General features: G+C 43.1%; 2 protein-coding genes across 4 annotated transcripts in view; one reads left to right on the forward strand and one right to left on the reverse strand.

Annotated features, from left to right (window-relative positions):
• Nucleotides 1–14,706, forward strand: part of LOC147417572 (uncharacterized) — a 123,791-nt gene extending 109,085 nt beyond the window's left edge. The window contains exons 3-5 of one of the 2 annotated variants that reach the window (XM_086507641.1): nucleotides 13,911–14,016; nucleotides 14,104–14,222; nucleotides 14,328–14,706. In XM_086507641.1, coding sequence (XP_086363767.1) covers nucleotides 13,911–14,016; nucleotides 14,104–14,222; nucleotides 14,328–14,419 — 317 coding nt within the window. In that variant the 3' untranslated portion in view covers nucleotides 14,420–14,706. Of the gene's footprint in view, nucleotides 1–13,910; nucleotides 14,017–14,103; nucleotides 14,237–14,327 lie in introns of both variants that reach the window. The other variant, XM_086507640.1, reaches the window with a different exon arrangement.
• Nucleotides 14,707–17,604: 2,898 nt separating this feature from the next.
• LOC147417573 (glucan endo-1,3-beta-glucosidase 14-like) lies at nucleotides 17,605–21,374 on the reverse strand. 2 transcript variants are annotated; one of them, XM_086507016.1, is made up of 4 exons: nucleotides 20,405–21,368; nucleotides 19,412–19,770; nucleotides 18,289–18,475; nucleotides 18,048–18,202 (listed from the first exon to the last, which is right to left on the reverse strand). In XM_086507016.1, the coding sequence occupies exons 1-4, from the start codon at nucleotides 20,481–20,483 to the stop codon at nucleotides 18,183–18,185; spliced, it is 645 nt and encodes a 214-aa protein (XP_086363142.1). In that variant the 5' UTR covers nucleotides 20,484–21,368; the 3' UTR covers nucleotides 18,048–18,182. The 2 variants fall into 2 exon arrangements, with proteins under 2 accessions (XP_086363141.1, XP_086363142.1); XM_086507015.1 differs by having other exon boundaries at nucleotides 17,605–18,475; nucleotides 20,405–21,374.
• Between the last annotated feature and the right edge of the window lie 1,352 nt (nucleotides 21,375–22,726).

Here is a 22,726-nt window from a genome sequence, read left to right on the forward strand (position 1 = left end):
GTGACAGTGGTATCAGAGCAAGGTCATCTCTCTCTTTCTTAAGGGATTGACGACTCTTGGCAGACTGCAGAAATGGGAGGACGCGAGATAGAGTTCTCTCTCCTTTAACAGCAGGTGGCAGAGTTGCAAAAAGCTCTCTCTCATCCAGAAGTCCAAAAGATTCTCCATACTCTTGAGAAAGCGAAGGAGAAAGTACTGATGGGATCGGGAGAAATCCCGCAGAACCCAAAGATACAAGAACCAAAGAAAGATCCTTTAATTGGAACCTCCCGCATGCACGAGAGGCAGAGAAAACCTCCAGAACGTCATGTGCGTTTTAATCCAAAGGTTCAAGAGGAGGATCCTCCTGATTCTCCTTAGTTTTCTTTCATGAAGGATCTGGATGACACAGTCGCTCCAGAAGACATGTTTCTTGACGATCCGTTGCAGCAAGAAGTACATTCAAGGGAAAGGACTCCTATCCACAAGGAGTCTAAGCATAGAAAGGAGCACCATAAGAGGAAGCACCGCAAGCAGAAAACATTCAAGTTAGGAGACAAAGATGTAAAATTCGACACCTACAATGGACGACGTGATAATGACAAGGCTTTGGCTTTCATCCGCCAATTTGAAGTTTCATTTGCAGTAGGGAACCTTAAAGAAAGATCCAAGCTTCGCCATGTCAGCATGTACCTGAAAGGCACCGCCAGCAGTTGGTGGTTAACCTTGATCCTAGAAAAACGCAAACCCCAAGATTGGACTGCTTTCAAGAAGGAGTTCTACGCACAATTCCTTCCTCCAGATGAGGAAGAGGTAAAGAAAGAATGGGATCGACTCTCACAGTCAGAGGACGAAACTGTTCCACGCTATGTGGATAGGTTTTGGGACGTTCTCTTGAAAGTCACTTCATTCAAGAAGATTGAAGATTCGGAGAAGATGTGCAAGTTTGAAGCAGGATTGCATGAAGCCTTGCAAAAGGCTATGAAGCTTCACCCTCAAGGTAACTTGCAGATACTTATGGAATCAACTCGCATAGCTGATGGAATACATGACAAGGGTACTCCCAGGAAGATGGAGCAAAGCACCTATCATGCCAAGCAGAAGGCTCTCCATGAGCAGCCTACCTCTACTTCTTCTCAAAAGAAGAAAAGAACCGCCTCCGATGCAGAAGCAAAGCCAAATCAGCCCAAGAAAGGGAAATATCTCTCTCTTGCTGAATTAAGAACCTACATCAGCGAAGGAAGATGCTTCAAGTGTGGACAGATTGGACATATGAAGGGTGATTGCTCTACTAAAACCCCGCAACCACCCTCTACTAATGTAGTCCCAGATATACAGGGGAATACAACTAAGGATGGAAAAGAAAGAGCTCTTCTCAAAGCATGGGGTAGTATCAACAACCAACGGGCTCTTATTTTGTTTGATCTTGGCAATACAGACAATTTCATCTCTACAAAGCTAGTTGATGACCTGAATTTACAGTTCAACCGTTTTGGAGTTTCTATTCAAGCACAATCTGCTTTCAAAGGGCATAACTCCAGCTCTACTCCAATCATAGGGAAGCTGAATTTAAAGGTCGACAACTACAAAGATCAAGAGTCTTTCTTATTAGCTTCACTTGAAGGGTGTGATGTCATCTTGGGAATGCCTTGGCACTACTAGATGCATCCTATTCCTAACTATGTTCAGGACACTTAATCCTTTGATCATAAAGGAAAGGAATACTTGCGGATGCAGGTGATTGGCGTATCCCCATCGCCAATCACATTGCAATCAAGAAAGTAATGAAAAAGTGTGTTTTTGAGTACTTAATTTTTGAGAGAGAGAGAGAGAGAGAGAGAGAGAGAGAGAGAGAGAGAGAGAGAGAGAGAGAGAGAGAGAGAGAGAGAGAGAGAGATGTGTCTGCTTCACAACTTTCTTTCTCTTTAGAGCAAAAAAGAATTAAGTTATTAGAAACTTTTGAAGATTGTTTTGCAGATGAACTTCCAAATGAACTCCCACCTTCTCGACCTGAGGATCATACAATTGCGTTCGACTACTGGTCTACTTATCATGGATAAATTTTCAGATGATGTATTGCATTGAAAAATTTACCCGTTCATAATTGGTACTAGTAAATTCATAAATTCATAAAAACATTCTGTGTGCACAAAAATCATTTTCATTTATCTAGAGCCATAGCGAAAAATATTACAGTAGTTCCCCAAGGCATAGATGTTGTCAAATTATTACAGCAAATGCAAAGCTTTCTTCCTACTCTCACTACAAAAAAAGCGATTTTTTTTTTTTGTTATAGTTCTCCCATCCTTGAAATCTTTTGGTTGATTTGGTGCAGCTCTAGGATGTGGGTAATAATAGGGGGAACCATACAGACTCCAATCATTGTATCCAGGTGAAGGTGGGGGCAATGGTAGTGGAGGAGGCGGTTGCACTAGGTACACATCTGGAGATTGACCCCCCGATTGGAATTGAAGACTGGGTAGGTTGTTGATTTGAAGCCCTTGTGCTTTTTAGTGGCGAGGAACAACCTTAGGCAACAGAAGCGGCAACATGTAATTCAAGAATGGTTGAAAGCTTTGTAATTCAAGTACCGTTCAAGTACTGCTATGAGAGAATGTCGCGAAGCTCGTCGAGGAGAAATTGTAGATACTCTGTGGAGTCCAAAAAGGCCATTTGCTCTATTTGTTCGTGGGATGACCGGTATGCTTTCAGAAAACAAATGATTGAAGCTCTGATACCACTGTAACGGGACTGCACCAGGTGGCAACGGAAAACAACATACTGATAAGAATTTTAAGCACTTCAAAGAGACTCCACACGAGACACGCAGTGGTGTAGTTTCAACCCCAAAGTGCACTGACCCCAAATTGTGCCGCCTCTTTCGATATTTCTTTATATTGCTTCAACAAGGTACAACACCCACGGTTATGCCTTGCATTTCCCATGGGTAGAATGCCAGAGAGTGAGCCCACAACACAAGTTTAAAGGCCCTTGGCCATCCAAAAGTAGTTTATGAAAAGCATCAAGTGTAAAAGCTACTAGGTGCCTCGAGGTCTGTCCGTACAACGATGCCAGGTCAGCATGTGTCAGTGCAATTCGCGGAAATTCGTACAGTAGGCTGTCATTTAACGGATTTTAATCCTAACCCATCTTTAAAATTGGGCGGCTTGGCCAAACATCATAAGTTGGAAAATCTTATGATGCTTCTCCTTTTGCTAGGGTTTAGGTCCGTCGGTTGGGATTTGCAAGTTGGCTAGGGTTAGGCTTAAGGAGTCCTTACCCTCCGGGTCTTAAGTGGCTTGACACGTCGGCAGTTTGTGACACATAAGGCTTTGTTTTTAGCTTCTCGGTGGCCACAAGGTAATACACATTGAGATGAAGATTAGCTGGGCAACAACTTTGGGACTTTCTTAAGAGCCGTCTTTCTCATGTCACCTATTCACTTTGTGATTCTCTCAGAGGCTAGTGTAGGGTTCAATTTGAGACATTGGATGAGTGTCACGTGACACATCCAACCCTATGTGTCCGTGGACAAGCTACAACATGACAAGGGTTCAATCAGTCCCAGTCAGTCTAGATTAGAAGTGATCTGGCACTTTTGTGCGTCTATTCGTAGACCGTGCATGCCCAGTCACTTAGTGTAGATGCATATCCTCTGGTTGCACACAACATGATCATAAGCATTCCCATCAGAATCCATCAGAATCCTTCAGGGGAATTTTCCAGTGCATTTAGCCTATTTTACCTATTTTTGACATTTTTCTCTTATTATTTTTAAGTGACTTTTGTTGGAAAGTAGGTAGGGCAAATTGAGTAAGTTTGTATACAAGCAAACTTATACTAGCACTAAATAGTAGAAGAGGCAACAGGAGCCAAGCTCAGTAGGCAACTTCTCAACAAGACCCCTTGGTGGACTCCCTCCAAGCAAGACCGAGATCTAGCGTTTTCTTCAGCAAGCATCCTCGCCAGGCAGTTCCAGCCACTAGCGTTTTTGCATCAGCAACCATCGCCACAGATCCATCAGCTAGCGTTTTTGACATCAGTTCTGGCCTAGCGTTTTCAGCAGGTATGAGCAGCGTTTTTCAGCCATGAAGAGCCTGCAATTTCAGCCCTAAAAAGGTAGCAGATTCAGCCCGGAAAGACCATCACTTTTCAGCCTAAAGAAACCTCAGTTTTCAGCTTTAAACTTGCAGATTTTCAGCGACAAAGACCCACAGAAACAGCCCCCCAAATCAGCGTTTTTGGATTGTAGCAGATTTCAGCCCATTGCGTTTTTGGACAGCAAATACAAGTTTGCAGATTTCAGCCCTTAGGTCGGTCTCGTCATCACCGTCGTAGTCGTCAACATAGCCTAGACTTGCATCCGTCTCATGCATACCGTTTGTACCAGTTTGTGCAATCATAAGTAGACCACTCTTGTCGACGAGAGTGGGGCCTTCGGAGGAGGGTTTTACATTGTCTCTGGTGTCGTATCTCTCTTCTCTCTCTATCTCTCAGTCTCATACACTTGCAGGCAAAGTGTCTTTCACTTTGTTTGTGATCATAGCATTCTCTCATTAAGAACGGAGGGCTCTCCCTTCCATAAGAACGAAAAAGAACCTTGAGCACATTTCGGAGCAGTCATCTTGAGCAAAGCGCAAACATTCATTCCGCTGCACCTAACATTGGTATCAGAGCTTTGGCAGTGTTCTGTATCAGTCAAGGAAAGAACCACAAGAACCACATAATTTTTTTTTTTTGGCTTGTTGAGGTCGCACGAACCCAAGTTCGCTTGGGCGTGTCGATTCGTAATCGTGTTTTTGAAGAGTGACAGGAATCCCAAGAAAGAAGGGCTTGTCCAGCCTCCCCTTGTGTCACTTTTCACTCATTGAGAGCGGACCGTGCACTTAGCAGCTGGCCAATCGACGTGAGTTGGGAAAAAAGCATCCTTGGTGTGAGCGCAAGGCCGCCAATGGGTGTGCCCGCAAAAAGGAGTAGAACTCGGGTGAAGAGAAGATCCTTCTCAAACACGGTTTGCAAGCGAAAAAAAACCTCAAGAACCTCAAACACCCAGGAACCCAAGACCCTCAAGAACTCAAGTTCCTCGTGAACTTAAGAACGCAAAACCACAAGAACCCACAAGAACCCACAAGAACCCACGACTTCAGAATGGTCATCACTCGAAGCGGAATGGATACTTCGCTTGGAGGTGATGAGCATGAGAGAGGCGAAGAAGAATTTTCCCCACCAGGAGATTTCCCCATCTACGTCAAGGATTGCCCTACTCCTATGGAGGCTTTGGACCAGATGTTTATTGAAAGGAAGTTAGAACGCAAAGCAAGAAATGCACAATGAATGGCAGAAATGGAACACAGACACGCAGAAAGAAGAGCAGAAAGAAAAGCAGAAATGGAGCGCAGACACCAAGAAAGAATGGCAGCCGCCGTCAAAGGAAAGAGGGACTAAAAAATGAAAGAGTTCTTGCGGCTCTTTTCTCAAGCTTAGGCACAGATGCAGGAGATTCGAGAAAAGGAGACTCTCTCAGTCTCTTCTTCTCCAAAGCATGACACACAGGATTTGCATGATTGTGAGAAGCATGATGATTTGAATGACAATGATAAGCATGATGATTTGGATGATAATGACAAGCATGATGATTTGGATGATAAGGACAAGCATGATGATTTGCATGATCAAGATGTGATTTCTCACAAACATGATGAGTTGCATGAAGAAGATGTGATTGTTCACAAGGATGATGAGTTAGTTGAGGCTTTTTCTAGCGAAGCTAACCTCGTTGCAGATTTGATCAATCACGAAGGATCGATCTTGGCTCTCGAGCCTAGGTCCAAAGAACCCTCTCAAGAATAACCGATCTTGGCTCTCGAGCCTAGGTCCAAAGAACCCTCACAGGAAGTATTATGTGTTCGCATGATTGATACGCACGCATTGTACGAGTGTTTCATTCGTGATCGCTGCCTGTATTTTAGTTAGCGTCTTTATGTGATCCCTTTTCCTAGGCATGACATATTGTATGTTGAGCACGTTTCACTCATGAATGAGCACGAATGTATGCGGATTTTTCATGAAAAGCTGAAAAGTATGCATTCAAGGAAGTCACATTCCATGTCTCTTCCTTGGCATGACACAATGGTAGAAAAAGCACATGAAAAGTATGGGCACCAAGCATGGGCATTTCCGTTGTGAATTGCCACAGTTTATTGCTCTAGATCATAAGAGAAAGATTCGATCTCATTGTTTGCGTGTGTGTGGTGAACCGGTTAGCACTCCGTCTCTTTGTTAATCTACATTGCATGCACAGTCTTTGCAGAAGACAACTTTTTTTCCACTCACTTTACATGGAATAGGTGTGTTCATGGTTTTGTGTTGGAAGTGGTTTCAGGAATTTTGAGCCAGGGAGATTCTTGAAGAAGAAAGAAGCATGGCACTCGACGAAGTTGAAGTATCGAAGGAGCCACAGAAGACTTCGTGTCGCTTTCGGCGCGGCCCAAAGAAGCAAGCGTTGCAGACCTTTATGAAGTTCAAGAATCGCACGATCCACACAACAGAGTGGGCCGGCGAAGAGTCCCTTCCAGGATTCCGGATGCTATTGGCGATCTCCCTCGACGCCATACAGTTCGGTACCAGTACCTCACTTTGAAAAGAAGGGGATGTCACGTTACACATCCAACCCTATGTGTCTGTGGACAAGCTACATCACGACAAGGGTTCACTTAGTCCAGTCAGTCTAGATTAGAAGTGATTTGGCACTTTTGTGAGTCTATTCGTAGACCGTGCATGCCCAGTCACTTAGTGTAGATGCATATCCTCTGGTTGCACACAGCATGATCATAAGCATTCCCATCAGAATCCATTAGAATCCTTCAGGGGAATTTTCCAGTGCATTTAGCCTATTTTACCTATTTTTGACATTTTTCACTTATTATTTTTAAGTGACTTTTGTTGGAAAGTAGGTAGGGCAAATTGAGTAAGTTTGTATATAAGCAAACCTAAACTAACACTAAATGGCAGAAGAGGCAACAGGAGCCAAGCTCAGCAGGCAACTTCTCAACAAGACGCCTTGGTGGACTCCCTCCAAGCATGACCCAGATCTAACGTTTTCTTCAGCAAGCATCCTCGCCAGGCAGTTCCAACCACTAGCGTTTTTGCATCAGCAACCATCGCGACAGATCCATCAGCTAGTGTTTTTGCAAGGCTCAGCAACCTAGCGTTTTTGACATCAGTTCTGGCCTAGCGTTTTCAGCAGGTATGAGCAGTGTTTTTCAGCCATGAAGAGCCTGCAATTTCAGCCCTAAAAAGGTAGCAGATTCAGCCCAGAAAGACCATCACTTTTCAGCCTAAAGAAACCTTAGTTTTCAGCTTTAAACTTGCAGATTTTCAGCGACAAAGACCCACAGAAACAGCCCCCCAAATCAGCGTTTTTGGATTGTAGCAGATTTCAGCCCATTGCGTTTTTGGACAGCAAATACATGTTTGCAGATTTCAGCCCTTAGGTCGGTCTCGTCATCACCGTCGTAGTCGTCAACATAGCCTAGACTTGCATCCGTCTCATGCATACCGTTTGTACCAGTTTGTGCAATCATAAGTAGACCACTCTTGTCGACGAGAGTGGGGCCTTCGGAGGAGGGTTTTACATTGTCTCTGGTGTCGTATCTCTCTTCTCTCTCTATCTCTCAGTCTCATACACTTGCAGACAAAGTGTCTTTCACTTTGTTTGTGATCATAGCATTCTCTCATTAAGAACGGAGGGCTCTCCCTTCCATAAGAACGAAAAAGAACCTTGAGCACAGTTCGGAGCAGTCATCTTGAGCAAAGCGCAAACATTCATTCCGCTGCACCTAACATTGGTATCAGAGCTTTGGCAGTGTTCTGTATCACTCAAGGAAAGAACCACAAGAACCACATAATTTATTTTTTTTTGCTTGTTGAGGTCGCACGAACCCAAGTTTGCTTGGGCGTGTCGATTCCTAATCGTGTTTTTGAAGAGTGACAGGAATCCCAAGAGAGAAGGGCCTTGTCCAGCCTCCCCTTGTCTCTCTTTTCACTCATTGAGAGCGGACTGTGCAGTTAGCGGCCGGCCAATTGAAGTGAGGTGGGAAAAAGCAACCTTGGTGTGAGCGCAAGCCCGCCAAGGGGTGCGCCCGCAGAAAGAAGTAGAACTTGGGTGAAGAGAAGATCCTTCTCAAACATGGTTAAGAAGGAAAAGAAAACCTCAAGAACCTCAAGAACCTCAAGACCCTCAAGCACCCAAGAACCCAAGACCCTCAACAACACAAGTTCCTCGTGAACTTAAGAACCCAAGATCACAAGAACCCACAAGAACCCACGACTTCAAAATGGTCATTACTCGAAGCGGAATGGATACTTCGGTTGGAGGTGATGAGCATGAGAGAGGCGAAAAAGAATTTTCCGCACCAGGAGGTTTCCCCATCTACGTCAAGGATTGCCTAAACTCCTATGGAGACTTTGGACCAGATTTTTATGGAAAGGAAGTTAGAACGCGAAGCAAGAAATGCAGAAAGAATGGCAGAAATGGAACGCAAACTTAAGAGCAGAAAGAAAAGCAGAAATGGAGTGCAGACACCAAGAAAGAATGGCAGCCGTCGTCAAAGGAAAGAGCCACCAACACATGAAACAGTTCTTGCGACTCTTTTCTCAAGCTCAAATGCAGATACAAGAGATTCGGGAAAAGGAGACTCTCTCAGTCTCTTCTTCTCCGAAGCATGACACACAGGATTTGCATGATTGTGAGAAGCATGATGATTTGAATGACAATGACATGCATGATGATTTGGATGATAATGACAAGCATGATGATTTGCATGATCAAGATGTGATTTCTCACAAGCATGATGAGTTGCATGAAGAAGATGTGATTGTTCACAAGGATGATGAGTTAGTTGAGGCTTTTTCTAGCGAAGCTAACCTTGTTGCAGATTCGATCAATCACGAAGGATCGATCTTGGCTCTCGAGCCTAGGTCCAAAGAACCCCCTCAAGAAGAACCGATCTTGGCTCTCGAGCCTAAGTCCAAAGAACCCTCACAAGAAGTATTATGTGTTCGCATGATTGATACGCACGCATTGTACAAATGTTTCATTCGTGATGGTTGCCTGTATTTTAGTCAGTGTCTTTATGTGATCCCTTTTCCTAGGCATTACATATTGTATGTTGCGCACGTTTCACTCATGGATGAGCACGAATGTATGCGGATTTTTCATGAAAAGCTGAAAAGTATGCATTCAAGGAAGTCACATTTCATGTCTCTTCCTTGGCATGACACAATTGTAGAAAAAGCACATGAAAGTATGGGCACCAAGCATAGGCGTTTCCATTGTGAATTGCTACAGTTGATTGCTCTAAGAGAAAGATTCGATCTCATTGTTTGCGTGTGTGTGGTGAACGGGTTAGCACTCCGTCTCTTTGTTCATCTGCATTGCATGCACAGTCTTTGAGGAAGACAACTTTTTTTCTACTCACTTTTCATGGAATAGGTGTGTTCATGGTTTTGTGTTGGAAGTGGTTTCAGGAATTTTCAGCTAGGGAGATTCTTGAAGAAAAAAGAAGCATGGCACTCGACGAAGTTGAAGTATCGAAGGAGCCACAAAAGACTTTGTGTCGCTTTTGGCGCAGCCCAAAGAAGCCAGCGTTGCAGACCTTTATGAAGTTCAAGTATCGCACGACCCACACAACAGAGTGGGCCGGCGAAGAGTCCCTTCCAGGATTCCGGATGCTATTGGCGATCTCCCTCGACACCATACAGTTCGGTACCAGGACCTGACTTTGAAAAGGAGGGGATGTCACGTGACACATCCAACCCTATGTGTCTGTGGACAAGCTACATCACGACAAGGGTTCACTTAGTCCAGTCAGTCTAGATTAGAAGTGATTTGGCACTTTTGTGAGTCTATTCGTAGACCGTGCATGCCCAGTCACTTAGTGTAGATGCATATCCTCTGGTTGCACACAACATGATCATAAGTATGCCCATGAGAATCCATTAGAAACCTTTAGGGGAATTTTCCAATGCATTTAGCCTATTTTACCTATTTTTGACATTTTTCACTTATTATTTTTAAGTGACTTTTGTTGGAAAGTATGTAGGGCAAATTGAGTAAGTTTGTATATAAGCAAACCTAGACTAGCACTAAATGGCAGAAGAGGCAACAAGAGCCAAGCTCAGCAGACAACTTCTCAACAAGACTCCTTGGTGGACTCCCTCCAAGCAAGACCCAGATCTAGCGTTTTCTTCAGCAAGCATCCTCGCTAGGTAGTTCCAGCCACTAGCGTTTTTGCATCAGCAACCATCGCCACAGATCCATCAGCTAGCGTTTTTGCAAAGCTCAACAACCTAGCGTTTTTGACATCAGTTCTGGCCTAGCGTTTTCAGCAGGTATGAGCAGCGTTTTTCAGCCATGAAGAGCTTGCAATTTCAGCCCTAAAAAGGTAGCAGATTCTGCCTCGAAAGACCATGAGTTTTCAGCATAAAGAAATCTCAGTTTTCAGCCCTAAACCTGCAGATTTTTAGCGACAAAGACCCACAGAAATAGCCCCCCAAATCAGCGTTTTTGGATTGTAGCAATTTCAGCCCATAGCGTTTTTAGACAGCAGATACAAGATTGTAGATTTCAACCCTTAGGTCAGTCTCCTCATCACCGTCGTAGTCGTCAACATAGCCTAGACTTGCATCAGTCTCATGCATACCGTTTGTACCAGTTTGTGCAATCATAAGTAGACCACTCTCGCCGACGAGAGTTGGCCTTCGGAGGAGGGTTTTACAACGTCTCTGGTGTCGTATCTCTCTTCTCTCTCTATCTCTCCGTCTCATACACTTGCACGCACAGTGTCCATTCACTTTGTTTGTGATCATATCATTCTCTCATTAAGAACGGAGGGCTCTCTCTGCCATAAGAACGAAAAGGAACCTTGAGCACAGTTTGGAGCACTCATCTTGAGCAAAGCGCAAACATTCATTCCGCTGCACCTTACAATGAGACTAGTCTAGCATTGGCATAGAGTCCCCTCAGTGTCAAGTGAGCATATTGCAACTTGTATAGATGGAGGTAGGGGATGGATCCAGGTAGCTTCGGCAAGGGTCTTGCAGCTATAGCAAGCTTCCCAGGACTATTGCCAGAGTTTTAGTTGTGTGGGTATTTTTTTGAGTGAGTGTGGTGCACCATCCGATGGTATATACACCCCCATCCTTAAATTGATTCTTTCACCCCTCTTGTGAAGAATCTTCCTCAATTCATCTCTCATGAGTGTACAGGGAAGTGACATACATTAGAGAGTATTATCTATTGGACTACCATGACATTGATTTGTTTGTGGTAGGGTAGGGTATATGATAGTTGGATGCATGGGGAGGATATAGCATCCAAAGCAGAAACAACACACAGTGTCTCATAAGGGGGGGACAAAGGTATCTCGAGGCACTAGGATGTCTAAGGCTAAGAGAGCTAGGGGGGAGAAGCTAAGAAGAGGAGGAGAAAGCAGCTATTGTAGACAGTCTGTTGAGTGCTTTTCTTTGCAAGAATAGGCGCAGCAAGTGGTGTCTAATTGAGGGAGAAGAGAAAAAACTCCAGAGGGAGAGGATCGAAACAAAAGGAAGGGGCAAGAGCCTGGTTTTTAGCATCAAATACAGAGGAGGGGAAAGGGTCGATTTTGTTATAGGAGGGGTTGCTTTTTGAGGGCGCCCTTTTTGTATCCGTGGGCTGCCCGCTTATTTGTAGGTGTGTGGTTGACTTTTTTAAGTTTATTATAACATGCAAAAAAAATCTGAAATTTAAATCAAATGCTTGCACACACACAATGCAAGCTTCCTCGGATGCAGTCTCATGCACATATGCAATGCCATAACAGCTTCTTTCGTAGAAAAGCACTTGCTTTCCCGAAAAGAAACTAAAAAGCTTTATGAGAACCCATCTTCATTCATGTGCCTAGTCCTTAGCGTGCGTCACTTAGTCCGGAATTTACATAGACCATGAAACATTCCCGTACGAGTGCTCCAAGGCTGCATTTCGCACTTATCATTCCTCCCATACTGTACGATTGATACGCGCACTGGTATTAGTTGTAATGGGACGGCACCACGTGCCAATGCAAAAGAACAGACTGAACAGACTTTTAGGCACTGGTATTAGTTGTAATGGGACGGCACCACGTGCCAATGCAAATGAACAGACTGAACAGACTTTTAGGCACTTCAAAACAACTGAACTGAAAGAGAGACTTCACATGAGACATGGAGTGACGTAGTTCAAAGATGCCAGAGAAGAAGCCGCAAGTGTTCTAACCTTTTGGAGCGATATATAGAAATACCGAAAGGGGCGCCAGAGTTTGGGGCCAATGCACTTTGGGGGTGGAACTACGCCACTCCGTGTCTCATGTGGAGTCTCTTTCTAGTTGTTTTGAAGTGCCTAAAAGTTTGTTTAGTGTGTTCTTTTCCGTTAGAACGTGATGCCATCCCGTTACATTAGTACTTAACGTACTGGTTGTTACTTATACACACTCACTAATACAAATACATGCGTGTATGCATGCATGTATAGTAGGTTGTAGACATATGTATGTATATATGCATATGTGTGCATGTATGTTGGTGTGTATGCATTTACATGTGTGCAACCATGCATAAGTAGACATGTGTGCCTATTTGTAATCAGTTTTTAACGTATTTTTCGTATTGGTAGTGATTACCCATATTGTACAATATTTTTATATCGTTTTTTTTATACCGTATTTATCGTAACTATCCACCTTGCGGTGCTCCAGTTACACCCACCTTGTGACGCACCAGAAATGCTCATTGCTTGGTCACTTCCTTACCGAACTTACGGAACAAAACCTCAGTAATGCTGTATATTACCCTTCCTGTAACGCATTAGAAATCCCGTTCCAAATGATTTAGTCCCATTCTTCTAGATGCTCCGAGTCACCCATCCGATTTTACACATTGGAAATCTGTTTTAGGTAGCCTATCAGATATTCCTTTCACAGTGCTCTAGCTATTTGCTTGGAACGATGCACTAGAAATACCTGTTCTAGGATGGGGTATATGGTCTATGATGCTCTATGTCATTCCCCTAATTAGTAATGATGCATCCAGAATATTCCCTTTTTTGTGGATTTACAACTAACTAAGAGTTGAAATGTGCACGTGCACATTTAATACAATATAGATTTATTAATTAAGTACAACGGTACAAAAATAGGGAGCTAAGCAACAGATACTGCCAGTGGTGCCTATTTGGTGGCAAATGATCCCCGAAGGAAATTCTGTCTCTCACGTGTCCTTCGCAGATTGTCTTTTGTGCAATGTCGCGGCTCAATCAATTTCAGATCTTCACCACCTGGCACGTGATGCCAGCTGTGACACAACGTTTGCTCAACTACTCAAACTACTATGTTTTGACATGCTAGGAGTACTCTCTTTGGTTTGACATGCTAGGTGTAATTTCTCTCTTTGGTTTGATACCTTACCTGGAAAGGGACATGCTAGGAGTCACCTCTTTCTATCACACACATGATATTGTTTACTAATATGAGGCAGAAAGGACAGTTATTCAAGCACTGTCAGAATGATTTCCACGCAACCAAGTGCAACAACAGTGATCGAACCAAGGAGAGTGCCACTCACTGAATGAATTTTGCCTTCGTGAGAAGTCCTCCAAGGAGGTGCATTCCCTTTGGTGCTTCATTTGAATATTAGTTTTTATTAGTGGCTAGAATCAACATACTTAGAGGTTGTTGCAAGGAGCCAGCCAGAGATTAGGTATAAATCTTGCGTGGGAAAAGCCTTTCATTGCTTTTCCCAGTTTCTTTAAAAATTCGAGGATCTTTTATACTTCTTCTAGTCACTTTTTTGCAGTAGGTTTAAGGGACAATAACTTTTGCGAGTACTCACATCTATGTTTTGTATGAATTTTGCAGGAGTGCCTCTTGTTTTTTGTGCGGCAGTGGCTCTGGTTTTGCGATCAAATTGCCATGTGCCAACACTGATGTTAGGGAACTTTGTAGCTTCCTTCTTTGAATTATGGTGAGCGTACAGTTTTGGTATTCTATGAATGCGACTGATTGCGGACTGTTTGATCTCATTTGTGGCTGCTTATGTCATTTGGGCTAGGCTGGTGGTTCCATACATGCGTGCTGGTGAATTGGTAACAGGTGGCGAACACTTTCCTTTATCTACTGGTGAATTCTGGGAAGCCCTGAAAGGTGGCGAGTCTCATACCCTCATCTTCGGTATGCTGCATGCAGTAAGTCTTGCTCTTTGTGCTTTAAGGCATCCTTTCAACTCTCATTACGATGTTTGAGTTATTTTTTGTTGGGTTGTCGGGTGCCATGCAGATAGTTGGATGGTCTGTCTTTTTGCCAATCACTGTTGCTGTTCTTTACGTAAGTTTTCTCCCTATATTCAAGTATTTGGCTGCGAAAATTGAATTATCCAAATTTCCACTGCATCAAAGTGGGAGCCACGACTCTGTTAGTGCTAGGGTTGATGGTTCATCATCTTCAAATCCAGATTCTTCAGTCCATGTATGACATTCGTAGTCGATCTGTCATTCAGAATTTGATAAGCAAGGGAATGAGCTTGTCTTAAGCCATTATTATGGCCTTTCCAATAAAGGCATTCATATTGTAACATAAAACTCTCAAATACATTCTGTAAATATTAGCAGTTGTGCTTACTTCACTGGGGAATCTTGAAGAGAAAGGTTGAGAAAGATGCCCTCTGAAGCCAAATTTTTCGTTCTGCTTTTGATTATGTCCTTTTCATTGAACTCTTTTATTCCCACAGATGACAAGTTTGCCTAGTACGTTAATAGCATTTACTTATTTTTCTTTCTTTTTAAGGTGAATTGATTGTCTGCTGGAAGAAGTGTCTTTCAGCAGTAAGAAGTAGGATGGCTTGTCATTGTAGCACTCCAGCCTAGGGGGTATTTCTCAGAGAGAACGTACATTAGGGGATCGAAGTATATTACTCATGTTTAGTCAAACACGAGTAACATGGTGTTTGGCAAAGCATTGGTCAACATGCATCCCAAGTGTGGTGTGCCTTTTCAAAGCAGGACAAGTTATTGACAAGCTTTCTGGCCAAGATGTAGTCTCCTGGATAACACTTGTTACAAGGGTATGTCCAACATTGGTAGGGCAAGCAATATCTGGGTTGTTTTCAGTGGTATATGAAACAAACACCTCTGGCATCATGCAAGACATTTCACATTTGTGACAAATTCCAGATGGTAAGCAACGTCATGCTTGGCAATGCTGTGAAGAACATGTATGCCAAGTATGATGCTCTTTTTGAAAGCCCAACTTGTTGTTGGCAAGCTTCCTGTTTGGCCTGCATATATGCAAGTTTGGACTCACCTATGCTTCTTTTTGGAAGGCATGTGGCAACAAGCAAGGTGACTTGGTAGACAAATATAGACAAAATCATCGTGAGATTGGTAGTCAAGAAGGGCTGAAAAGAATTGAATTAGGCACTATGTAAGTTTACTGTCACTCCAATGACCCAACATGCTCATTAGTGTATATACATATGTGAATGGGGGAGTCAAATGTCATTTTCTTCTCTTTGTTGCTTTTGTACCTGTCCTAAGTATGGGTCACACACTCATTTGAAGTATAAGAAAGACAAAAAGTTGATGAGTACTCGAGGGCCAAAAAGTTCCAACCTCTCGAGCATTTATTCAAGTAGGATGGGCCCAATATAGTGCACTAGGACGGCTTGCTATGTACTTGGTGAGGATGTATCGTTACTTTATAAAGGATGCTATAAGAGTGGTTTGTATATTGTAAATCCTACTTGAATTGCTATATGTGCATTCTTTTATCTTGACCTTAAGAGATATGGTTCATGCCTAAGGATCTGATGAAACAAGCATCGCAATGAACCAAAATCACTTTCTCAAACGCATTGTGGGTATAGGGTCTGTCTTAGTTTGAGTACAAGAAGCAGGACGTACCTCTCATGCTTGCTCGGGTGTGAATGGGACTACGAATCAGTCACAAGATATTTACATGGGCAAGGGCCCAAAGAATACGAGTAAACTCTATACATCAATCTGCAAGAAGTGAATGCCAGTTGTGCAATTCTACACCAGCATTACCATCGTACAACATTCTAAGTAGACTACTTATACTCACCTCATAAATCAACGAATGGGTTTTCTTCACGCATACTTGAAAGCATGTAGTATAACGAGTTCTCTTTGGCGTGTTGAAGGTGTAGGGGAAGGATTGCTAGTATCCTCTCCCATGAGCCATTATTCATGTAAAAGGACACTAGCAGTCCTTTCCAGGACATCAAATGGCCAGGGCGAGGGGGGACCATGTAGCTTGCTTAGACGACACAGAGGTTGCTTAGTTGCTCAAATGTTGAGTTGCGCAAACGACACAGATGACGATTGATTGCGAACGACACGGACGACGCTTAGTTGCATGAAGTCAAATTTCCACGTGCTGAGATGGCGGACGCTCGTGTTAATATTCCGATTGTTGATGTGCGATCAAATGATTTGCAAAGCTTGAAATCATTTTGCGTGTTGATGTGGCACCCATCCAAGGTCTGCAATTGAGGATTACGGCGTGGAAATGACAATAAACGAAGGGCTACGATCTGCAGCCCGCCTCCCCTGGACTTTGAGCGGAAGGACTATGTGGAGGAAGAAAAACCTTTCATGTGAGTTGTCTCCTCAACTCAAAGCAATGATTAGTTTCATATGATTAAATTCTTTGTCTTGTTTTATTTTACTAAAAGACAATATGATGCCAACTTTAAGGATAGCTATTTTAAATTTTCCATGAGACTATTCGTAAGTGAGTGAGTGTGTGTGTGCACGCGTGGTGCACACACACACACACACACACAGACACACACGAGAGAGAGAGAGAGAGAGAGAGAGAGAGAGAGAGAGAGAGAGAGAGAGAGAACAATTTGCTTTACACACCAATTTTGTATTTGCATATGTTTCTTTATCTCTTTATCTCTATAATTGCACTTTAACATAATGTGAATGGCAAGCTATTTCAATTATTCATTCATTTTTTATAATCATTGATAAGCTCATAAGGCCCGCCAAATGGAAGAACATAAAGCTATCTCAAGTCACATCTCTTGCTTAAAAATATGGAATATGTATATTATATGGTCAAAAAAGTTTTGTATGCAACTCAAAGAAAGATCATAGGAATTATCACACTTGCCGAGAGAGGGGGAGGAAAAACAGTACCTTTCAAATCATTATATAGCCTTTCTTTATCAATAGCGAAGTTTCTTTCTTAGAATAGCATTAAAATTTAAGAGTTTTACTATGCCCTTGCCATTTGGGCAAGCCAAAACGGGCAATCACAACTTATGGGAGGGTTTAAACATGTGTCTGTGTGTGTGGGTGCGTGAGGGCGCGGGGGTTTACAATCTAGCTCGACAACAACACACTTGAGGGCCCACCCACATGGTACACATACATAATGGCACCCACACATCCACAATAGGCATTGGGCAACTTAAACAAAACCCCAAAGAAGCATCTGGTATGGCTTGCCTTCAAAGTGTAGATACTGTCTCGTAGGCTCTATAGAATCAACAAAGGTTCAAATATTGCTCATAGCATCCACATTGTTATTTTAGTGTTGCAATGATTTGATCTGCCTTCTCACTTGCATATACTATACTTTTTAGGTATTGAACGTGTTTATACACATACATTACTTAACACTGGTTATGATTCTTATTAACATACATTTGAATTTGTAAAACTGTACACAAGCATGTAATACATATATACAATGGCCATGCATGCCAATTTGTCTACTGCAAAGGTTGGAGCTGCCGAGGATGATTGAAAGAATCGAAAATTATAGACCGGTGAGCCGTCGGGCCGGAAAAGACCGTAATTTCTCTCGGAGGTGGGGCCAGGCTTCATGTCCTCATTGAAGAGGGCAAAGAGGTAGACTTCAAGGGAGGTGTTGGGCTTGAGTGGGGTGCCCTTTTGGGAGGTGACATGATGGACAAGGTTTTCATGGTAGATTTGGGCGTTGGCAAGGTTGGCGCCAGGTTCGTCGGGGTCGCCAACGGATGGCCAGCCGGTTTCCGAGACAAGGAGGGTGATGTTGTCGAAACCGAGGGCGGAAATAGCGGAGTAGACGGCGTCCATTTGGGCATCAAACATGTTGAAGTAGCGGAGGTTGGTGTTGGCATCAAGGACGCCCGGATTGGTCTGAAAGAGGACATAAGCTAAGGAGACAGTGGAGGGGTTATCCTTGTAAGCAAAGAAAGGGTAAACGTTGATGAGAAAGGGGGAACCTGTACGAGAGAGGAAGTCCAGCACGGGCTTCATGTAGAGGTTGGCAATGCTCTCGCTGAAGGAGCCTGTCGAGGGAGGGTACGATGTGCCCAACGTGGAGAAAGAATGGGCCGTCGATACCATGATCTGACGGTGCAAGTTCAAGCTCTCCAGTGCTGCATACACATTTTGCATGGCCGGCAATACCTGCATGCATTCACATTTACAACTTAGGCTTCTTTGATTTTATGTGCAAAGCGTTTTGTTTTTGGCCTGCCAAAGGTAAAGCCTCAGTAATTCAACGTTTGACTGGTGTAAATGTAGCCAAAAATATAGTCTAATTTGCTAAATTTCCACTTAAGCATTGGCTTAAAGGGATTCGTGTATGTTTGGGATAAATGTTTTTCCACACACTGATTTAATTTAGCAAGGCTAGTCTATAATCATTTGTAAATATTTCTGCCTTCTGTGCGGCTCTTTCATCTTGCTTCATGTTTTCTCTCTCTCTCTCTCTCTCTCTCTCTCTCTCTCTCTCTCATATTCATGTGCGTGTCTGGCATATCAGAAGAGTAGCCTAGAATAACCTTTCTGTCAGCCAAGTGCGGTAGAATGGTTATCCTAGTGCCCCCTTCAATATTAGTTCTTAAGTTCAAGGCTCATTGGATATATTTTAAGGTCTCTTGGGACTGTTCCTATTAATTAGAAGAGAAATTCAAATATACTGACAAAATCAACGTCTTAATTTCGTTCATTCGAAAATTATAATTAAATGAAGATTACACGTCTTGTTAGCAATGGAAGCAATTTGACGTAAGGAACTTTGTTCTGATTTTATCTCTTGTTTGGGGTTGATGACGTGGATAATGTCATCCATAAACCATGCAAATTGGAGAGTTGAGGAAAATTGTCTTGATACAAGAATGAGGTACGTCTCAGTCCGAGGATAATTAATATAAGGTTCTCAACTTCTCCTTCTCAAGTTTGATTTGCATTTATTTTGGGTTGCAACCTTTGCTTATCATGGTCATCCCTGAGTTTTATCAAGACAAAGGTTCTTTTCCATTTGTATCTTTCAAATTGTCTTTCATCTTTTTCTATTCTAAAATCTATGAATTACAGACATGAAGAGAAGAACGTATTTACCTGCCTCATAAGATTGGTATCCGCGCCACTAAATATTTCATTTCCCACGACAATGCCTATGATGTGCGTTGCAGGAAGATAGGAGGCAATGTTCTCTTCAACCCAAGCCATGGCAAGGGCAGGGTTCGCGAGATATTGCAAGTCATCATTAGCTGTGCCCACGATAAATGAAATGCCCGTGTTCCCAAATGTTCGCAAGACCAGAGGATCAGCATCATAAAGCTTCGATTTAGTAATTGATATGGAATGTATGATGGTTATCACATCTGCCGGAGCAGGTAAATCGTTGGCCACCTTGCCATAGTTGATGCCAAAGCTTGGCCCATCTCCTATGCCACTTGCAGGCAAAAAAGCCCATCCTGAGCAAGAACAGACATGGCATATCATTAGTCAATTTGTTTCATAGTATCCATAATTCAAAGGCATTATTGTGTGCAGTATGATGAAAAAGGCCAACACCACTACCTTTGCTTCTTCTTATTATTGTGCTGGATATCATTATTGTTGTTGATAGTTCATCTTTATTATCTAAAGCTTACTCTCATGCTGTGTCGTGAGTACGCAATAGAGTTTTCTCATGGTAGCATTGGTGAAAGTCATGTTTTCTTCTTAATTTTGGTATTTTGCGTGAACATGAGCATGCGTGAGATGTTGTAGGATGGCCAGGACGTCCTAATTACATGGCAGGCACGCACGTTGTGGGTATTTGGTGTGGTGCGTTGCGAGCAAGTCTTGACCATTGGATCAAGTTCACTCCTAGTTGACAAACTTGACCATGGCTGCTGAAGAGTGAAGGAATCCTTGCCAAAGAGTGACATGGCATGGCTACGTGGGTAATTGGAGGGCATACACAGCTTGGGGGGTTACCGTAATCATGGAAGCATGCAAACAATTATTGAACATCCAATTGTATATCCTGTGTTGAGCTATTTGTGCAGCATCGACGTGAGTTCCATTCATGGCACATTAGATTGTTAAGGTTGGGTTGTTTACCTGTGGCAGTGAGAGTGAGAAGGGCCAGCAGCAGCACATGCGCGTACTCTAGGAATTGGTCGTGCTTCCACATCCACATACTCTTCGTTGTTGCTAACAAGCTGCCCTCTTCCGCTTCACCTTCAGTTGGCTTTGCTGGCTGCAAGCACAAGGCCCTCTCTGCAGCCGTGTGTGTGTGTGTGTTACTTAGCTGGAGCTGCAATGATCTTCGTAAGTTCTTATGGTTGATCAGAGTGCGAGTTGTGTGTGTGTGTGTGTGTGTGTGTGTTTGCTTCTCGCACTGCCTTCAACCGCCCAAATACAGTTATATGCTGATAGACAGAATCGGGGTAGGTCAACTGATCATATATAACAGCTCTTCATTTTCATGGGCAGTTATTCGGCTCTCTCTCTCTCTCTCTCTCTCTGCGCACAGCTACAAATTTACAAAACTGCCGCAGCACCTTTCAATGACGTGTAGGCTACTTAAGGTTTCACTACCTGGGGGTAATTTCAATCACACAAGGTGGTTTGCAATTTTCCTCCGGTGAATTTTTTGTCTATACCTTATGACAGTTGTGATTTAATAAGGTTGCTGAGCTAATTGGATAGCGTTGCAAGCATTTCTTGAGGTTGAACCATAGAGAGAATATGCAATTGCAATCTGAGCTGAAATGATGGAAAATGTAGAGCCCTTATAATGGCCTTACTAAGGTCTTACGTTAGGGGATCCCTTGCAATGAATAGATTGGGAATATGGTCAGGTGGAGGAGAAGCAGAGAGCCACACACGCACCTCTGATAAGACCTTATAGTGGCTAGAGAGGGAGAGGGAGAGTCAGGTCTTATCATTGAAAATGAGAGGACGGCTGCTAACAGGCAATTGGCGCAGAAAAGCATGGCAGACAGACAAAAAGAGAGAGAGTGGAGATCGATAGTGAGCCTGAGGTGAGGGCAGCACGAAGGCAAGGGAGGCCTAAAACAACAAGTGGATGCCACGCCTTCGAAGGACCCTTTTGACGGTGTCTTCCCAACACTTGGACTTCGCCATAAAATTATAGGCTTGTGTGAGAGACTCTCTCTCTCTCTCTCTCTCTCTCTCTCTCTCACACGTGTCACACACACACACACACACGCACGCGCGTATATTGTCCGGACAATAATTTGATCTCGTCCTCCCCCTAATAAAGAATTGACCATGGACAATAGTTATATTTCTTGTCCTCCCCTAAACAAACAATTGACCATGTGCATCCCCCCACCCCCCTATATAAAGACCACGGGAGTAGAGTGAAGGGATCTACAACAAGGGCGCGTGATCGGCGGTGTGCACATTTTGGGCCATCGGATCTCTTACATGCAGGGGTGTTTATTGTGTATCGTTTTCCATCAACGCGGGTGGTTAGAGCATGGGATTATGGAATAGATCAGGTGGATTAATCTCGGTGGAATAGATCAACGCTCAATTTATCTCCAACCATTGATCCCTCTGCTTTTCCCGTGGCCTTTATGCCCCCCCCCCCCCCCCCCCCCCCCCCCCCCCAAAACAAAAAACAAAAACAATAAAATAATAAATCTACGAAGTGGACCACCTTAGAGAAATAGCCATACATCTCTTATTTCAAACGTAGACGGTAGCACCCACAAAAATAACGAACCTTGATACCTACATTAGACACCACATCCTTAGTTAACAAACTTGGCATATCATCTCATTTTCCAACGACTCAATTGTAATTTGTATCCTAGCCACAATGCCCCAACTAAGAGATGATTAGGGTTGTCAGTCCCTAACAGCAAGCTCCATGCTTGAAAAGCTCGCTACATGTAGCCTCAGAGGGTAAAAACTACGCCCCTTCCAGAACTTGTAATTGTAGATGGGTCGGCAAATGTATCGTCTTCATAAACCTATTATAAATGTTGGATTTTAGGCGAATCTTAAAGAAAAATGGCCCTAGACAATGTCTTTAAGGAAAAATTATTTCTCAAAACTAAAAAAACTGAACTTATTTGAGCCAATTAATGGTTTTTGTAAATTAGCAAAATGGTCTTGAAGACCTTAAAAAAATAACCATTGAATTATAAATAGCTCCTAACTTTTTCCTTGAATCCCCAGATTCACATCTAGAGGTACTCAAGTGTCAATATTTGGTTTCTCTTTGGGTCACATGGTTGAAATTTTGGTGTTCGTTGCTAAACACCGTGTTAAAAATCGATATTAGTGCTGAGTAATAGGGAATCTTTGGTCACTAGTTTTGTTGCATCTGATTCTCTTTTGGAATCAATCTGAGCTATAGACCTTCTAGGGTAGAGGGGCCAGTTGTGGTATGGCCCCCAAAGAAAA

The sequence above is a fragment of the Adiantum capillus-veneris genome, chromosome 30, assembly GCF_014529385.1.
Source record: "Adiantum capillus-veneris isolate H3 chromosome 30, ASM1452938v2, whole genome shotgun sequence".
Taxonomy (NCBI): Eukaryota; Viridiplantae; Streptophyta; class Polypodiopsida; order Polypodiales; family Pteridaceae; genus Adiantum; species Adiantum capillus-veneris.

What these genes read in the sequence shown, in the direction of transcription:
- LOC147417573 (XM_086507015.1), bottom strand. Translation starts at nt 20,483, where the DNA reads ATGTGGATGTGGAAGCACGACCAATTCCTAGAGTACGCGCATGTGCTG. An exon ending in TCTCACTCTCACTGCCACAG is followed by an intron (nt 19,771 to 20,404) that starts GTAAACAACCCA and finishes GTTCTTGCTCAG; the next exon opens with GATGGGCTTTTTTGCCTGCA. An exon ending in ATACCAATCTTATGAGGCAG is followed by an intron (nt 18,476 to 19,411) that starts GTAAATACGTTC and finishes GAATGCATGCAG; the next exon opens with GTATTGCCGGCCATGCAAAA.